Source organism: Salarias fasciatus, chromosome 18 (genome assembly GCF_902148845.1).
Source record: "Salarias fasciatus chromosome 18, fSalaFa1.1, whole genome shotgun sequence".
Lineage (NCBI taxonomy): Eukaryota > Metazoa > Chordata > Actinopteri > Blenniiformes > Blenniidae > Salarias > Salarias fasciatus.
In genome coordinates this window covers 4,362,739-4,380,572 of record NC_043762.1, presented here as the reverse complement: position 1 = coordinate 4,380,572, position 17,834 = coordinate 4,362,739, and the positions used below count along the sequence as shown (strand labels likewise).

Sequence of the window (17,834 nt, the reverse complement as noted above, 5' to 3'; positions counted from 1 at the left end):
CCAACTTTTCTGCACTTCACCATCGGCTTCCTTTTCACCACCAGAGGTTGGGGCTTGCTTTGCAGTTCCATTCTTTCTGTATGATGATGTCATTTCCTGACGGAGGAGTGGCAACAATGTATCAGTTTTAAAGCAACGTTTTTTTACAAAACACAATAGAAAACATCACATTTAATTTATTATGAAACGCAATGTAAATTTTATCAATTTTTTAAATTATTATACACTTTCATTTAAATTATAATGACATTGTAATATGTATAACACAACTCACTATTCAATTCAATTCAACTTATATACATCTATATTCAAATACATCACAGTCATTTCTAGAGACTTTTACAGATAAAACTCGACAGTTCCACATGAGCAAGCATAAGAGAGTGTGGAAAGAAAAAAAACTCCCTTTTTAAAGGAAGAAACCTTAAAGGTGAATTAAGGAGTTTGCACGTTTTATGCAAAACAGCGTCCCCTGCAGGCCTTGGGCGTGATGCAGGTTAGTGAAACACTCGTGCCTGTGGCTTCCGTGCACAGAAGAGGGGAACTCCTTCCTCGCTCTTTTAGCAGCGCACCAGTAAGATTGAGTTTCTTTTACCTGGTGGAGTCTGTGTGGAGCTGTGGCAGTGCTAGAAGCCAGTCTGTTCTTACTTTCTGGAAGATCCTGCTCAGTTGTTGCTCACTAAGCATCTGGCGGAGTAATGGCGGACAAAACGTAACCTAACTAAATCAGGCCAGCGGGAGCGTGCATTACGTCACATCATCTCAAATTCTCCCAAAAAAAATGCTGGAGCCGGACCGGCACTGCAACTTTCAAGTGACAATTTAGCGCTGTTAGCGGTACTTGCAATGAATATGTCAGGGCACATTGTACACATCATTAAAAATGTGTAACATATTTATGGTGGAAAATAAGTATTTATAAAGTTGAAAAACTCCTTAATGCACCTTTAATTTGCAGGAGACTACAGGAGAGAGAAGAGACACACAGGGGAAGAGACACAGGTTAGTGAACATCCAGAAAGTCAGTGTGACGCAGAGGTCCAGTAGTCTCCTGTCAAGGTGACGTTTTTGGCTCGTTTTTTTTTTTTTTTTTTTTTTTTTCTGATCTTTTCAGTTTAATGAAGCCCGTTGGCATTATAGAAGGAGCCTTGTACAATACTACATCTTTAAAGGCAGCTTGCTGTGTCCTCCACCGTAATTCCAAGTCTGCAGTGTGTTCCAATCCACCTGGCAGCCCAGTCAGTTTGCCTGAGGTGGACTTACTGAGACCTCGACGTTCTGTGCCAAAGTGTTAGCAGAATCCCCGACTGACGCATGCTTCCAACTGATGTGGCGTTTCAATCTGGAAGCGCTTCAGTGGAAAGAAAAGTGCCTCCTGCAGAGTGAGCAGGACACTTTGTTGTGTCGGTGCTTCTGTTTTGGGTTTTATGTTATTCATATGTCTCATGGAGAGCATCCTCCACGTGGAGTTGGTTGTTTCTGTCATGACTGGATCAACCGTTTGGAAGTGTGCGGCGGCGCGCATAATAGCATACTTGAACAAACTGCTCGAAAAGTGTTATATTTTTTAATCAGATGAATTCGTCTGCATCTATGTGTCGAGTCTGACATATCTAATATTCAGTATTTCATGTGATCAATTCCTATAATCCTTTAAGTTTGCTGTTATTGAAGCTTCTCTTTAAATGGACGTACAGAATGACATCCACACATCGTTTTTTTTTTTGTTTTTTTTTTTTATGGCAGAGCGATTCAAAGCTGATTACACCCCAGTGTGGACTTTTAGAGGCTGTTGTGAGAATCGAACCCATGGCCTTTGAGTGTCATGATCGGGCCTTGCTGCATTCATGTGGCAACTGACTTGTTAAATTGGTTAATCCAGACAGATCAGCATGTGAGGATACCACCTGGAGACTGAAGGTTACACTCACTGCCAGTGGCTGCAATCATTTATAATGAACCACATCAATTAACAGGAAGAGGACTGCACAGCATAAAAATAAACAACTCACGTTTTTCCACTTGTTATTAAATCGTCTTTATTTTAACAAGTGTTTTCCCTGAGTCGTACGTGATGACATTTTTATGAGCATGCTTTTAAAAGTGGATGTTCAGAGAGAGAAAGAATCAAATGAAAGAGGAAGACAACTGGACTGTAAAAGCCTCACAGAGTCAGTGATAGCGTGAGACTTGGAGAGCAGACATGTCCGTGCACACTGCCGGGGCAGTTGGGCGTTGGCACAGCGTCTGCTCCCTGCACTGACACAGCTCTGACCTCTTGATGCTATTTAGCCATTAGCCTCTGAGTGACGAGCCAAAACTCACAATCAGCCTCCAAAAGGTCCAAGCCTGAGATCAGTCCTGCACATTTTCCTGCATCAGTGTTTGGACTTCCCCGAGACTCTGCCGGTGTTTTCCAGCCCTGCAGAGGGGTAAAAGTGCTCCTGAAAGCCTCTATTCTGCCTCACGCTGTCAGCCAACAGAACCTTTAACCTAATCCCTATTAGGCCAAGACCTCTCAAATCTGATTACTCAGGCTGCCTGCAAATTACAAATAGCCCTTCACCAGCTGTAGGATCTGCAGCGAGCGCAGTCAGCGCACATCATTTCAGTTTCCTGAACATTCAGCAACACTCCGACATGCTGCAGACTTTCACTCACTCATCCATCCATCCATCCATCCAGCCGTGACCCCCTCCTTCCACCATCAGGAGAATCCACCCACCATTCAGAGACTTCTGGAACATCTACTGTTTTAGTTCTACTCTCCAATAAACAAAATGATCCACACGTGTAGATATGAAGTGAGTGTTGAAGGTTGTCCACAGTGAGCGCTCCCACCCTGCTGGGCGCGCTTGTTTTCCTCTTACCTTATCTTGATATGCTGATTAAGTGTGAGCAAAGATTAAGCAAATTAGCGGTGATGCTGCTGGGCCTAAAATAGCCCTGCAGCGCTGCTGCTGAGAGGCTTTGGCGAGCCGTCCAAGGAGGGACACTTTCTGCTGTTTATCTGCTCTTTTCGCCAGAAAATGTGAACCTTTCGGTAAGTTTGTCTTGTTTTTTTTCCCCCATTGCCTTACTGCATGTTGTCAGTTTCCTTGTTCATCACATCCAGCTTGCTATTTTTTCTGGTATGATTGAAGTATATGTTAAAGGTCTGAGAATGCTGAACACTTGTTGAGAGACTGAAAAGAGATTTTACTTGTAGAAAAGCTGTCATAACCATTCTGATTTATCAATTCAAATCAATTGATTATTGTCACAAACGGAACATTCAGCATTATTGTTTTATTTCTAATCATATTCATGCTCATGTCAGCTGAAAGAAAAATATAAACAAAAATCTATTCTTTTCTGGACAAAATTCAAATCACAGTCAAAAAGACGTGCTTATTTTACAAAGTGAAAAACGAATAAACGGAAAACCAAATGAGTTTACTTTAGTTTTTCAGCTCTACTGGTTCTGACTGCAGGAGGTCGGCTGGACAACCAGACGCCAGATCATGTAGAAAGGAGGAGTTTCACTGTTTCTCTTTCATCTTTAAAATCACGTTTAGAGTGTTTAAAAACCAGACAAGGTAAAGGAAGAGGTCAAACCAGAAGCAGCACATCAGGTTGAGAGTGAAACATGAGAGAGGCCACGATCTGCCTCTGCTTCCCTTCAATAACAGCTGTATTCGGCCTCAGTTAGTCCAGAGCAGTCATGTTGATAATATGCTATAGGCTGAATCAGGTGGAGCTATTTGAGTAAGTTACACTGAGAGAAATAAATCTGAGAAGTAAACTGCCTTCATTAAATCTGTGAAATCTACAATAAAAATTCAAGGTAGTATCTTCACAGAAATACATCTGGTACTGAAGTCCGACACATTTGTTCAAAATACAAAAACTCTGTTTTCTCATGTAAAGACAGTTTAATCAAACCAATCTTGTGTGATCAACATAAATACATTTTGCAAAATGTTTTATTTTTTTAAGTAGACCAGGAGGATATTTTTTGTCAGTGTACTTCTTTGGCACAAAAACAAAACAAACATATGAGGTGTGTGTTCTTCATTCATCCCTGTGGTTGCTGGTGTGTGTCAGATGAGCGATGAAGAGGCTTCATGAGCTCCTCAGTCTGACTGAAACCAACAAACATCCATGAAGCTAAAATAAATGAGGGTCTATAAAGAACTGGTAGAAAATAGTCGACCAGTCACACAAATGAGACTCACCTGTTCTCTTTGTTGTAGTGAACTCCGGCCTCAGGATGAGCAGCACGCCCGTCCAGGAGCCTCCGGGCCAGGGACCCCCGATACAGGGCCCCCACGTCCAGGGACCAATGTCCGACAGCGGCCAGACGTTACCCTCCAAACCGCTGCAGCATGTCTCAGACGCCTCGGCCTCGAAACGCGTTTGCTTCTACAAGTCGGGCGACTATAAATTCAGCGGGCACCGCATGGTGGTCAACGGCCGCATCTTCAAGACGTTCGATGCTCTGCTGGACGCTCTCTCCAAGAAAGTGCCTCTGCCGTTCGGGGTGAGGACCATCACCACACCCAGAGGGACTCACCTCATCAAGGCTCTGGACGAGCTGCACGACGGCGGCGCGTACGTGTGCTCGGACCAGAAGAGGGTGAAGCCTCTGAACCTGGACGAAGTGACCCGCAGACAGGTGCCCTGGAACACCACCAGACCCCTCAGCGTGGGCCAGCGGGCACGTCTGGGAATCAGACCGGGTCCGTTCGGCCAGAGGAGCGAGGCCACGGGCAGACCGGCCAAGATGGCGGAGCGGGTGGCGGTGCGCACCCCCAAGAGACTGACGGTCATCAAGAACAAGGACCCCACTGTGAAGCGCACCATCGTGCTGCAGAGGAGAACGGCGCCCACGTTTGACGCTCTGCTGGACTACCTTTCCCAGATTCTGCAGTTCCCGGTGCTCAGACTCTACGCCACCGACGGGAGAAGGGTAAGTGTGGGACGCACTCAGAGCAGGAGCAGTAGTGAGAACCGTTTCTCCTCCAGCACTGTCACTGAGGACGTTTTCACACAATTCAAGCACATTTTACAAGTTATAAGCAAAAACAATATACTGGAGAAGAGCTGAGTCCTCATCCAAGATGGCGGTCACATTCTGTTTTCACTCTGTTGGTTGGTCAGAGGGCTGCATGGTGGAGCAGTGGTTCGCTCTCACCTCACAGGGGTCAGATACCGGCTGGGAGTTTGTAGGTTCTCCCCAAAGACCTGCAGGTGATTTTAACTGGAGACCCTAAACTGCCCCCAGATGTGAATGTATGTGCTTGTCTGTCCTGAGACGGACTGGAGACCTGTCCTGGTGGATGCTGTCTTCATCTGTAGTCAGCAGGGTTTGACTCCATCGTTCTGCCAACCTGAACAGGATAAAGGGTGTGTGTGTGTGTGTGTGTGTGTGTGTGTGTGGGGGGGGGGGGGTTCAGCTGTAAAGTTAGGTCAGAAAAAAAAAAACATTTTGTTTTTATCAGAGTTTTTAAGGAAGCATCAGAAAACTGTCCATACATCTGGACACAGACAGATTTCCTGGTTTCTGGTTGATGCTGAGATGACTAGCTCCTGGATCCAACTCCACACATTATAAAATAGAGAGTTTCACTCATTTCCTTTCACTGACGACCTGCTGCTTCACCTGGAGCTCTGAGATGAGTACTGAAGAGTGACAAAGAAGAGCTGAAACAGCCAACACAGCTTCATAATGTAAATCCAATAGTATAAGTTAAAAAGGTAAAACAGCCACCATGGCCAAAGCTGCCAGAGAGATGTTTAAAAAAATATCAAATTTATCAAAAGATTCATTCATTCACAGTGAATCAACCAGGAAATTCAAAGAGATCAAACATTCCTTCGCCCAATGCTCAGACTGTGTTTTATCGATGACGTGCAGAGATTGACTGTGTTGAGGTTTGCATGTTCCCCCTGAGCATTAGTTTTTCTCTGGTGTCCCTCTACAGGGTAAACCTGGATCTGCGGTCAGCCCGTAACTGTAAATATCCTGTGTGAGTTCTGTGACGGACTGCTCATGTAGAGCCGTGGTCCGGTCTCTGGTCCTGCAGAGTCCCTGTCCCTGCATGCTTCAGCTCTGTGTCTGCTTCAGCCCACCTGAATCTAAAGTCTCCACCGGAGCCCAGTGATGAGGTGTGGCCCAGCAGCAGAGAGCCCAAGCATCAGGACTCTCCAGGACCGCCGAGCAGCAGCTGGTCCACCTCTGTTCGAGGGGGAATCTTCAGGTGAAACTGTGGAAGCTGAAGCGGCCACGTGTCGTTCTGTCTGTCCTCTGTCCTCAGGTGGACGGGCTCGCCACTCTGATCCTCTGCTCTGGTGTTGTGGTGGCGGCGGGCAACGAGCCATTCAGATTAGGGAGCTTCAGCTTCCACATGCTGGGACAGATGGCTCAGACTTCCTACATGGACGCCGTGGAAGCGTCCGCATTCCAGCCCAGACTTCGTAAGTTCAGCAGTGTGTCTGTGAACCTGGTTTGTTGTATTCTCCTTTTTAAAGTCACTTCAGTGCATTTGGGATGTTTGTCCTCTCATTCAACAGGTTCATCAAGCCCATTTTAGTAGTTTTAACAGTTTTAGAGCAGCATGATGGTGGGATGAGACACAGACTTTACTGGATCAAATATTGAACCTTGCTTTACTTTAAATGTCACTTTGACATAAGAGGCTGCTTGGAATGTGAATATAATTAAAAAATACGATAAAAAGGCCTATTTCCAGAGTGAAAGCTGCAGTCATGGCATTACACGCTGTAGAGCCACATGTGGCTGCACAGCTGCTTACAGACATCTGAAGTAATGTAGACCCGGTTATGTCAAGAAGGACACAACACAGAAATGATCCAACATTATAACTTGAGGTTTTCTGTAATGATATCAAATTGGTATATGACTATAACATTTTCCCCTCTTATTGTCAGCCATGCAGGATTTTCATATAGCGAAGCATTTTCTAACACAAACATCACAGAATATCAATATATTCATCTTTTCTCTTTCTCTCTCTTTCTGTTTCACAAACCTTCCAACAAAAGAGAAGAACAAACCTTTCTCCAGTGGAAGAGGCTCCAGGAACTTCTCCTTGTCTTCAGAGAGATACATCATCAACCAGATAAACAAATGTCAGAGCGGCAGCATGAACGGTGGCCTGAATCATCACAACGAGTCCTTTGAGACAGAAGTCAAGCACACATCCATCAACTCGTATGGAGCCGGGAGGATGGACAGCGGACGTCCCGCCTGCACCGTACCTCAGGAGGACGACATCGAGAAGTCATTCCGTATCAACCAGGACGGCAGCATGACAGTGGAGATGAAGGTTCATCTGACCATCAAGGAGGAGGAGATGCTTCACTGGACGACCACTCTGAGCCGCTCCACCGTCACTAAGAGGACAGTTTGTGCTTCCGTCTCCGAGTCTGGGAACAGCTCGCCTGACTCCAACAATGCACTCGCCAAAAACTCCTCCAGCCTGAGTGACGGCGAAACCAAAGAAGACAACTTCAGTGCTGCAGCAAGAAAGGGTGTTGGCTTCAATGATGAGCAACTGCATGAAGGCTACTCTTCAACAGCTTTGGGAAAAGCAAAACCCAGCTTCAGTCGAACCCCGACACCGGGCCCCCGCAAGGTGAACAAGAAGACCTCGGTTGAGAGTGTGAAGATGCTGACGGAGTCAGGCCTTCAGGAGAGCACTCTGGGACACTACTCCTACACGGAGAGGACCGCTGATGGAGAGATGACGGAGGGATACTGCGTCGTGAGGCACAGCAGCAGCAGCAGCTGTCGACCCATCCCAAAACCTCGGAAGACAGCCTCTGCGGAGAGAAGCAGCAAACACTCCAACTCCTCGGTCAGGTCTGCAGGAAAGGCAGAGGTCCTTCAGATTCAGAATAATGGAATAGAGGTTACAGAGACTGTCATGCACATTTATGAGACACAGGGTTGCTATGACAACTATTTTGCAAATGAGGAATATAGTGTAGATAGTGTTCCCATACATGGCTCAACTCCTGCTCCAGGAAGCAAACAGTCGACCGACTCAAGGCCTCATTCACTGAGCAATGACTGTGATATCGACTGCAGCTGGCAGCCACCTCCTGACGACTCACTGCAACGGCAGAAAGAAGAGATGTTATCACTGTCTTCAGATCCTCTACCTCTGACAGCTGAGATCACAAACAGCCTGTCTGCAAACTCACACATCCAAGATGTTGGAGAAAGAGAGCATATTCCAAAACATACAAAGAAAAAGCAGACTAGGTCTGTAAGGAACCACAAGAGTTCAACTTCAACAAGCAGCTCAGATGTACTGTCGAGGGCAAGCAAAATCAGCCCTTCAAAAAACAGCAAACATTCGTCAACTGAAAAGCTCAGCAGTGATGCCAGCGTGAGAAAAAAGAGCTTGAACTCATCAGAAAGTACAAAAAGTGGTCAACTGGGTAAAAGAGGGGAGAAAAAATTAGAGAAGCCCCAATCACAGAAATCACTTCAACAAGAGAAGATTCTCAGGAAAGACTCAGCCTTATCAGTTGGTGCTGCAAATGTACAACAAACTCCAAAAACACAAAACATGAATAAAACATTTACTCGGGACAATAGCCCTAATGTGAATGCTCCATCTGGAAGGACTCCAATGAAAAAGAACATGTCAGATATTTTACAGGCTAAAAAATCGACCTTGTTGGGTAAAAGGACAACAAGCAAGCCGAAATCCATGAGCGAAAATAGAGTTTCATCACTTGAAAATCCCTTCCAGCTGAGTGAGAGCATCTCGATGCCTTCACTCAACCCCTCGTCTGCTGAAATCCACCAGTACGTGGAGAACTGGCTGGAGAACGTCAGCCCAGAGCCGGTGCCATATGCAGAGGAAGCGTTCACTGATGAAACACAACCTCAGGCTCCGGTTGTCTTCCAGATTGGTGCTGATTCTGAATCGGAGGAGAAAAGTGAAAGTCAGAGTCATTTAGAAGTAAGCCAACCACCACTCAGTGAGACTATGAAGAAATCAATGTCGTGTCTGTCAGTTCCTTCTTACCATGACGGGCCGAGCTCACCTCGTTTGCACGGCGAGGCTCGAGGTTTTCAATGTGTTTCAATGCCGAGTGTGAGAGTTGATTCTGAGCACACTGAGGGTAAGCTGAGGTTGCACAAATCCGCCGAGGCCATTGGTCCAGAAGACGACACAGTGGCGTCGTCCCATCGGTTGTCTTCACATGGGACGAAGGCGAAGCTGAAACCTGTCCTGAAGCAACTCTGTTCCTCCATCCAGTGCATCAGAAGAGCGTCTGACGTCAGCACATCTAACCTGGAGAAGTCCAGCAGCGTGCCCGACTTCCCAACACAAGTAGCTTCTGTATTTGGCTCGTCATGCAAAGCGTTCTTGTCCTTCTTGTCGGTCATGTCTCTGAAAGATAGCTTAAAAGACTCGTCTGTTCCAGATGCCAACCCTCCGAGAACGAGTTCCGAGGCCATGCTAATGATGGAGTCCCTCCAGAAGATATCTGCCATCGAGGACCAGGACGAGCAGAGAGCCAGTCTGAATGATCTGCGAAGCAGAGCGTCCTCTCAGTTCAGAGAGCGCTGGAGGGACTTCCTGATTCTGAGGGAGAGGCTTGAGAGTGAGCCGCTTTCACCAAAGGTCTCAGAAACTGAGTTTGCTCTAGATGTCGTGTCCGATGGGGAAGAAGTTTTCGAGGATCAACATTTGCAGATTGGTGAGCTTATGGAGGAGCTCGACATGCCACAAGATCTGAGAGCAGAGATCACTTCTACAATCCAGCAGACTAAAAGCTTCTACCCAGCAGAGGAAAGCACTTTTCTGGAAACAGACAGAAACCTGTCAGACTCAGAGGAAGGCGTGGAGCACTTTCTCAAAAACTGTGCAGCTGATTCTCAACAATCGCCAGAGACTACTACCTCCATAGGACAAGGGATGACTGAAACAATACATGTTGATGACGATGGAACGACGGATCAGTTCCCAGGAGAGTCGAATCAAGAACCTGGTGAACCCCAGGAGGCGCAGAACATCAAAGAAAGTCAAGAAGTCGAGGAGACAGAGGAAGACTTCAGGAAATATTTGGACACAACGGAGGGAGGGAAAGAAGAGGAAGATGAAGAGATGGAGGAGGCATATGTTCAGAATGAGGAACAGCATACAGACAAAGAAAGTGGGGAGGAATCTGTTGAGAAAGAAGAGGAGGTGACAGGTGATGAAGAACAGGAGGAGGAAGATGGAAAGAAAGACTGGGTTGAGGAGAGGGAGGGAGAAACAGGAGGGAGTTATCATGTTGAAGATACTGATGAGAGAGAGGGAGCTGAGGAGTCTGAGGAGGAGGAGGAGGAGGAGGAGCACAAAGGGAAAAATGAGGCAGAAGAGAGAAAAACAGAAGTGGACAAAGATCAACATCACTCCTCTGTGGATGACACAGAGCAAGCAGGTGAGGCCGAGGAGGAGGAGCAGGAGGAGGAGGAGGAGGCTGCCGGAGAGACAGATGAAGAAAAACAAGAGGTAATGGAAGAGGCAGATGAGGAAGAGGAAGTTATTGAAGAAGTAGCTGAGGAAGAGGAGGAGGAGGAGGAAGAGGAGGAGGCTGCCGGAGAGACAGATGAAGGAAAACAAGAGGTAATGGAAGAGGCAGATGAAGAAGAGGAAGTTATTGAAGAAGTAGCTGAGGAAGAGGAAGAGGAGGAGGAGGAGGAGGAGGCTGCTGGAGAGACAGATGAAGGAAAAGAGGTAATGGAAGAGGCAGATGAAGAAGAGGAAGTTATTGAAGAAGTAGCTGAGGAAGAGGAGGAGGAGGAGGAGGTTACTGAGGAGGCAGATGAAAAACAACAGGTAATTGAAGAGGCTGATGAGGAAGTTATTGAAGAGTTAGCTGAGGAGGAGGAGGAGGAGGAGGAGGAGGAGGGTATTGTGAATGGAGCAGAAGAAGACAAGGAACAAGATGATGAAGGTCAAGAACAAAAGGTAGTTGAGTCTGCTGAAGATGAGGAAGATGTTGAGGATGAAGATGTTGTTGGAGAGACAGTTGAACAAGAGGAGAATGTAGCTGAAGAAGCTATTGAGGAAACACCTGAGGAAGAATGGGGTCCTGAGGAGGTCACAGAAAGGACAAATCCCATAAAGGAGGCAGTCAGTGAGGAGGAGGAGGAGGAGGAGGAGGAGGAGGAGGAGGAGGAGGAGGAGGAGGAAAATGAGAGACAGCAGGGGGAGGAAGACGTTGAGAGTATTGAGGCAAAAAATACTGAAGAGAACTATGGTAAGGATATAGACAGCAATCCAGAATTAGGGAAAACAAGCAATTATGTGGAAGACGAAGACGAGGAAGAGTTGGAGTCTGAGGTGGAAAGAAATACGAGGACAGGAGAGGAAGAGGAGGAGCGGAAGGATCATGCAGAAGAAGGAAACATTGAGAATGTAGACCGTCCTGATCATGAGGTGCAGCTCTGTGAAGTGAAGCAGATGAAGCACCGTGCTGAGTCAGCAGCTGAAGGGTCCTCTGAGTGTCCATGTGAGGAGGAAAAAGGTGACGGGACGGACTCGCTGGACGATGCTGGAACAGATGTTGGAGGAGGGCAGCGTGACGAACGCAGCAACACTTCAGAACACCCGGTGGAAATATCACAGGAGCTGCTGGACTTCATCAACTATGCCCTCAAGTCTTCATCACTTATATTCACCTATGACCCTCAGGGAAGTCTCCGGATTGAGCCTGATCACGCCCGAATTGTAAATACAAAACAAATAGTGATTCCTAACAGCAGGAAGGACAGTTTGTATGGATCGAAATGTCTTCCAAGTCCCAACACATCAGATTTATCTGACTACAGGCCAGAAACATCAGAGAGTGGTGGATATAAAACCCAGGAGTCTGTGGACATTGTGTCAGACAGCGGAGAGGAGGGTTCAGCAAAGTCTCCATCAAACAGGACTGAAGAAACACAGGAGGAGCAGCTCAAATCCAATCTGCTCATTCCATGTCAAGCAGAAGCCTTGGATGGGACATTAAAGCATGGCGGGAGCTTCTCTTCCTCTGACTCAGGAAACAAAACCTCAAAAGATAATCTGTCTTATTGTAGTGCTGCAAGCTCACCAAGAGCCGACGCTGTGACTCCATCAATGTCAGAGAAGGACTCACCTGAGGGGGTTCTGATCGACCAGGGGAGATGGCTGCTGAAGGAGAACCATCTCATCAGGAAGTCCCCGCCAGTCTCTGAGGGGATGTACCAGAACCTGGACAGCACGTCGGTGGACTCCAATCCAGCCGACAGCATGGAGGCTTCCCCTCATCACTGCAAGGTGCAGCAGAACCCTCTGTTGGCCATCTCCTCCTCTGAGCTGGAGGACATGGCCAGGCCTTCAACTCCAAAGTGTACCTACTACAACATGCTTCACGGGAGTGACTCAGACCCCTTCTTGGATGACTCCAGCGTCAAAAGTGGCCAAAAGGACCCGAGCAGTGTCAAAGGAAGAGGCTTCAGGGTTTCCCCTGTGGTCGACACCTCCAGAACCTGGGCCAACAAAAACGGCAGCCTGTCTTCATTCGCTTCAGTGGAGTTTAAACTCCCGGACGGTAGAGTGCATCCGGAGGGTGAAGCATCGGCCTCAGCAGCGCGGCCGGCAAGGACCTCCAGTGGAGGAGCCAGAACACTGCAGTCACAGGACTCCCTGGAGGCACTGCACGTCAAGTGTGGTCAATACTGCCCCATACTGTGACTGCAGGACACTCACACTCACACACACACACACACCGCCTGTAGACGTGAGAGGTGGTTGAAGACTGCCGTGCCTCTTAGTGAAAACACCGTTAATACCAACAGCGCCGTGGCGCCTGGTGTGAAGGACTTCACAGATCCAGTGCTGACTGTCAAAAAGCTACATTTTGTATTTCTACAGTTAACTGGAATCACAGTTTTTCTGCAGATTTTACATTTTTTTCTGTTGCTATCTTGCTTCAGTTGTCCAAAACTCTGTTAATTTCCTGAAACTGTGAAAATGCTCATTTTGAAGTGTATAAAACGAAAGTCTCTGTTAAAAATGTTTCTGATGCTGTTTTTGTTGAAAGAGTGAAACTGTCTGGTCCTAAGCAGACAGATAGGACCAGTTCTAGGAGTGGACCATGGGAATGCAGATGAAGCAGATTGTAAATGTGTCATATAAACACCTGAGTGGATCCGCTTCACTCGGAGCGGATTATATTTCGGATCCAATTGTACAAGGTAGTCTATGCCGATCGATAATCCGCTTGTGCCTCATATAAACAGCGCCTGACAGATTAGTCGTTGTGCTCATGCGTTCCCTTGTATGTGATGATGTGCGCAGAAAACAGAGGCAGGATTTCAGAAAAACAAACACAAGCAGAAGAACTGGACGAAGGGAAGGGGATGCAGGACATCAGAAGACGGATGGAGAAGATACCTGACAGAAGACATGTGAGGGAAGAGGTTTAATATACACCAGGGAGACAGAGGTAGACTGGCGGAGAGGAAGGATGAGCCAATGGAGGTAAAGGCAAGACAGGTGATTCAAATTAAAACAGGTACGTGACAGACCTGACTGAGACACCGAGAATGACGGCTGCTGGAACTGAGTGAACCTCAGGAGCAGAAACAGGAAGCAGGAAGAAGTTTGACGCCTTGATTCATCACATGCAAAGTTAAAATCTTTTAATGACCAATGTATGTGTGTCTGTGTGTGTGTGTTTGTGTATCGATGACAGAAAAATAGCCTATTTCCTGTTTCTGACTGAATCTTGAGTCTTAATCGTCTCTCTTAGGAAAACGAACACCTCTTTTTATCTCCTTCATTCACACTGAGGATGTTTGAACTTGCTGAAATGACCCATGCTGTGATCATTACTTGAAACCATCTTTGGCCTCTGATGATTTTTGGCATCCATGTGAATTCTGGATGAGTCTTCTAACTCCGAACCCATGTTTCTGGTCTGTTCCTCTCAGGTTGAACTGGTGGAGAGTGTTTGTGGGAGTGCCATGTGCAGCTGTCTCCGTGTGTTCCCGTGTGGAGCCATATGTGTGTGACAGAGACGTGGTGGGCTCTGACGGTCTGGCCTGAAGGCTGGGCCAGGATATGATCCTTTCAACAGGCTAGCAGGCAGTGGCAGCGTGGCTGAATTACGAGGGATCTAACTTATTGTAGCATTTCAGTTTGACAGGTGTAGCACCATAACTTTGTGTAAATGCTGGGAAACTCTGTTTTCCTGTGTGGGGTGTGTTTTTTCACTGTCCCTGACCCAGCGACTGGCTGCTCACACAGACAAAGACAGAGGGAGGTCTTTACACTCCGACCACTCTGGATTCTTTCCAGGGCTTTTGTCGGTTACTATGGAGACTTGGAAAGTGTCCCTGGCAGTCTAATTCCTCTGTTGTTCCTGCAGTGGATCTGCCCCCTGCAGCCTGAATCTGCTCTTTCTGCTGATGGTACCTCCCAAAACACAACTCCACGTCCTTTAGACAGAGAACCAATGCTCTGCAGAATGGTTCTGTGGCATCTGAAGGAAAGTAAAGAGTTTAGACATCCTGGCACACCTATCTGTCGACGGAGCGCACCACCATGTAGTGCTGAGCACCGTGACCTTCCCAACAAGGAGGTTGTGGGTTTGAATTTGGGTTGGGTCTGTGTGTGTGTGTGTGTGTGTGTGTGTGTGTGTGTGTGCGTGCGTGCGTGCGTGCGTGTGTGTAAATGAAGATGAAGATGAAAACTTAGACGTGAAATGTGAACACTCCTGAAACAGCACTACTCTCATACAGTAAATGGAAAAAAATCCCAAATGTTTTTCTGGCCAATAGAAAGGGAAAAAAAGAGTTTCTTTAAAGACTTAATGGGCTCTGATAGCACGACTCAGGGTGGGGCTGGGTGGTGCAGGGTGGCGGCGTGTGGTGCAGCTCAACGCAGTGTTGACTTCATCCAGCGCAGCACCGTGTGAAGCCAAACTGACTTGGGATGGACGGAGGTGTGGGCGCTCCGCCACGGACTGTACCATGCATGGAAATTGCAGAATGTCCCAGACACACCCTGTTGGTGCAGCGCAGCACAGGAGAGGCACAGGCCAGGAGCAGGCCAGGCGTAGGACAGGTGCGCTGCGCTTGCACCTGTCTACCAAAACAGAGCCCCTGATCTTGAATTTTCTCAGCTGACTGGAGGTCAGAAAATATTCCTGCTGTCAGAGGAGTCACAGTGACACAAACACCTCATTGGATCGTTTTGCTGTCATCAGATTGGTTTTGATCAGGTGAAGACATGCTGACACTGAGCCTGATGGAAACTCTGTCCTCAGAGTGAGAGGATGAGCGTCAACATCAGGGTTCATTCCAGAATCGGTTCGACTCCAGAGCCAGAAGATCCAGCTAAAACACACATGCTGGAGTCAGAAAACACCACTCTGTTGTTTTGCTTTGACATTTGCTTGGACGCTGCAGTGTGAATATTTGAAGTTTTTCTGATCCACATCACAAGATGAGTCCGGGGGGCCATCAGGTTATTAATAGGAAAGCAAAAACAAATAAAACAACAGCTGGATTCAACAGTTGGGCTCTGGACTGGACTGTTCCTTGGAGAAGTTTTTAACCTGTTGTTCACTTCCCATTTTCTGTCTCAGACTAAACTGATAAATTGACTGTTTGACAGTAAACTAAATATTTTATTGAAATCACTTTTAGTTCGTCAATGAACAAAATGAGAGAAAAATAAGAAGATCCAGGAGAAGTTCGCCTGGAAGTAAAGTGCGTTGTAACCTGAGCAGAGATATAAGAGAAGCTCTCTGGGGCTTCGTCTCTCTCACATGTTGATGCGTGGCCCTCACACTGATCTGCAGCAATAAATCTGCTGTTATACACACCAGAGTCCAGCCGTTCATCACGCCACACAAAGGAAGCTGAGCCATGTTTTCTGCGCCACAAACACATCTTTTAAAAACACCACAGCCTGTTGTGAATCTGTCTCTGTCTCTCTTTCAGCCCGGTGAATAATATTTGGGATGATCGCTATGGCTACTGGATGCTCACATGTGTGATTTCTCATCATGGGGCTGCAACAAAAGGCGCCTTTTTCAGCTCGCCAGTGCCTGTGGTTTGGAGGGAAGGACACACAGAAGCAGGACTGAACTGATCTGATCTCATTACGGCCCGGCCCACTGGATAATGTGTGGATGTGTGTTTTAACGAGCAGTCCCCCACAGAGCAGCAACACCAACAGCACCCACCGGCAACTCAAACAATCATGAGAGAACAACTGTCCTGTCGCTCCGTCAGGTGACGGATCAGCGGGACACAATCTGGCTCTGTGTGAGGATCCCAGCCTCCTCCGCCCACCCGGCGCTGCCAGAGCGCCTCCATAATGAGGCCTGGGAGCAGGAATGTCTGTGGCCCCCACCCTGAATCCCAGTCCGAGCTCAGCCTATGAACCTCCACCCTCCAAGGTATAGGAGAAAGTCAGTGAGCCATTGGTATTGAACCTGAGGATGGCAGCAGCTGTTCAGTGCTGTGGCATCATCACTGCTTCTCCTGAAATGACAGCATCACAAACACTTCTTTACACATTTTTAACCAACTCTATTTCACATAGCAGAAAAGCACTGGCAGTCTTCCCTTGTGTTCTTATTGTGCCACATGCACAATTATCCAAAAACTGGACAAAATTCCACATTCAATTCAAAGTCTGAGTTTCGTGGACATAAACCTTTCCCACAATGCTTTGGAAAGATATGAAGGCAAACAATGGAAAGGACAGTGTCAGGGCCAGAAAAGTGGTTTGTTGAGTGACCAAGCTGGAGCTCTGGTTAATAATTTAAATGAGAACTAATAGCCTTCCATCCATTTTCTGACCTGCTTGCCCTTCTCAGGATCGTGGCAGTCTGGAGCCAATGCCAGCTTCATATGGGCGAGGGCGGGGTCGACCTGGACATTTCTCCAGTCTGCCACAGGGCCAACACACAGAGACACACAACCACTCACACTGATGCCGAAGGGAAATTTAGGCTACGTTCACACTGCAGGGATTAATGCTCAATTCTGATTTTTTTGTGAAATCCGATTTTTTTGCGAATTCGTTCACATTTACATTAAAATGCGACTTGTATGTGATCTCCCGTCTGAACGGAATACCACTCAAAAGTGTCCCGCATGCGCAGAAGAGGACAGAACGACGTCACGCAGCAGCCCCTCAGTGTTTGCGGAACTCACAAACAACATACAGAATCTGCAGCTTTTCAAGCGTCGATGATTTATTTCAGAACTGATCAGAGAGAGAGAGAGAGGGAGGGAGGGAGAGAGAGGGAGCATGTGGATATTATTATTGTTTTTCCTCCCCGTTGTCCTGGCGCTGCAGAATTTACCGAATGAGAAGGGAGAGAGCCAAGTTTTTGGCCATGGCGTTTTGTGGGGCAGCGGCAGCAACAGAGAAACGCAGCCAGGAGCGGTGGGACAGTGATGAGAGGCTTTAATGATACGGAGTTCAATAATAATTTTCGGATGACAAGAACTCCCGTTATATACGTCTGCGAACGCCGTTTTTTAACGCTCATGGTAAGACACACGTCTTCGGCGCCCCATATCGTGACGTGCAGGTCGGATAAATGCGACCTGGCCGTTCAGACTGGAGTCGCATGGCAAAAGATCAGATACGTATCGGATTTAGGACCACATGTCCAAGTGACCTGGGTTGCATTTGAAAAAATCGGATCTGTGTCGTTCAGACTGTCATGAAAAGATCCGACACAGGTCGCACAGGGGCAAAAAAAAATCAGATTTGGGTCACTTCAGCCTGCAGTGTGAACGTAGCCTTAGGGTCACCAATTAACCTCAG

The 17,834-nt window shown here is 47.2% G+C and overlaps 1 protein-coding gene across 1 annotated transcript; it reads left to right on the top strand.

Annotated features, from left to right (window-relative positions):
• Positions 1–4,252: 4,252 nt before the first annotated feature.
• LOC115405412 (oxygen-regulated protein 1) lies at positions 4,253–12,742 on the top strand. Its single transcript, XM_030114982.1, has 5 exons — positions 4,253–4,951; positions 6,300–6,459; positions 7,048–10,382; positions 10,446–10,982; positions 11,535–12,742. Exons 1-5 carry the CDS (start codon positions 4,253–4,255, stop codon positions 12,729–12,731), a joined length of 5,928 nt encoding a protein of 1,975 aa, XP_029970842.1. The 3' UTR covers positions 12,732–12,742.
• Positions 12,743–17,834: the final 5,092 nt, after the last annotated feature.

What these genes read in the sequence shown, in the direction of transcription:
- LOC115405412 (XM_030114982.1), top strand. Translation starts at nt 4,253, where the DNA reads ATGAGCAGCACGCCCGTCCAGGAGCCTCCGGGCCAGGGACCCCCGATA. An exon ending in CGCATTCCAGCCCAGACTTC is followed by an intron (nt 6,460 to 7,047) that starts GTAAGTTCAGCA and finishes TTCCAACAAAAG; the next exon opens with AGAAGAACAAACCTTTCTCC. An exon ending in AGCACAAAGGGAAAAATGAG is followed by an intron (nt 10,383 to 10,445) that starts GCAGAAGAGAGA and finishes GATGACACAGAG; the next exon opens with CAAGCAGGTGAGGCCGAGGA.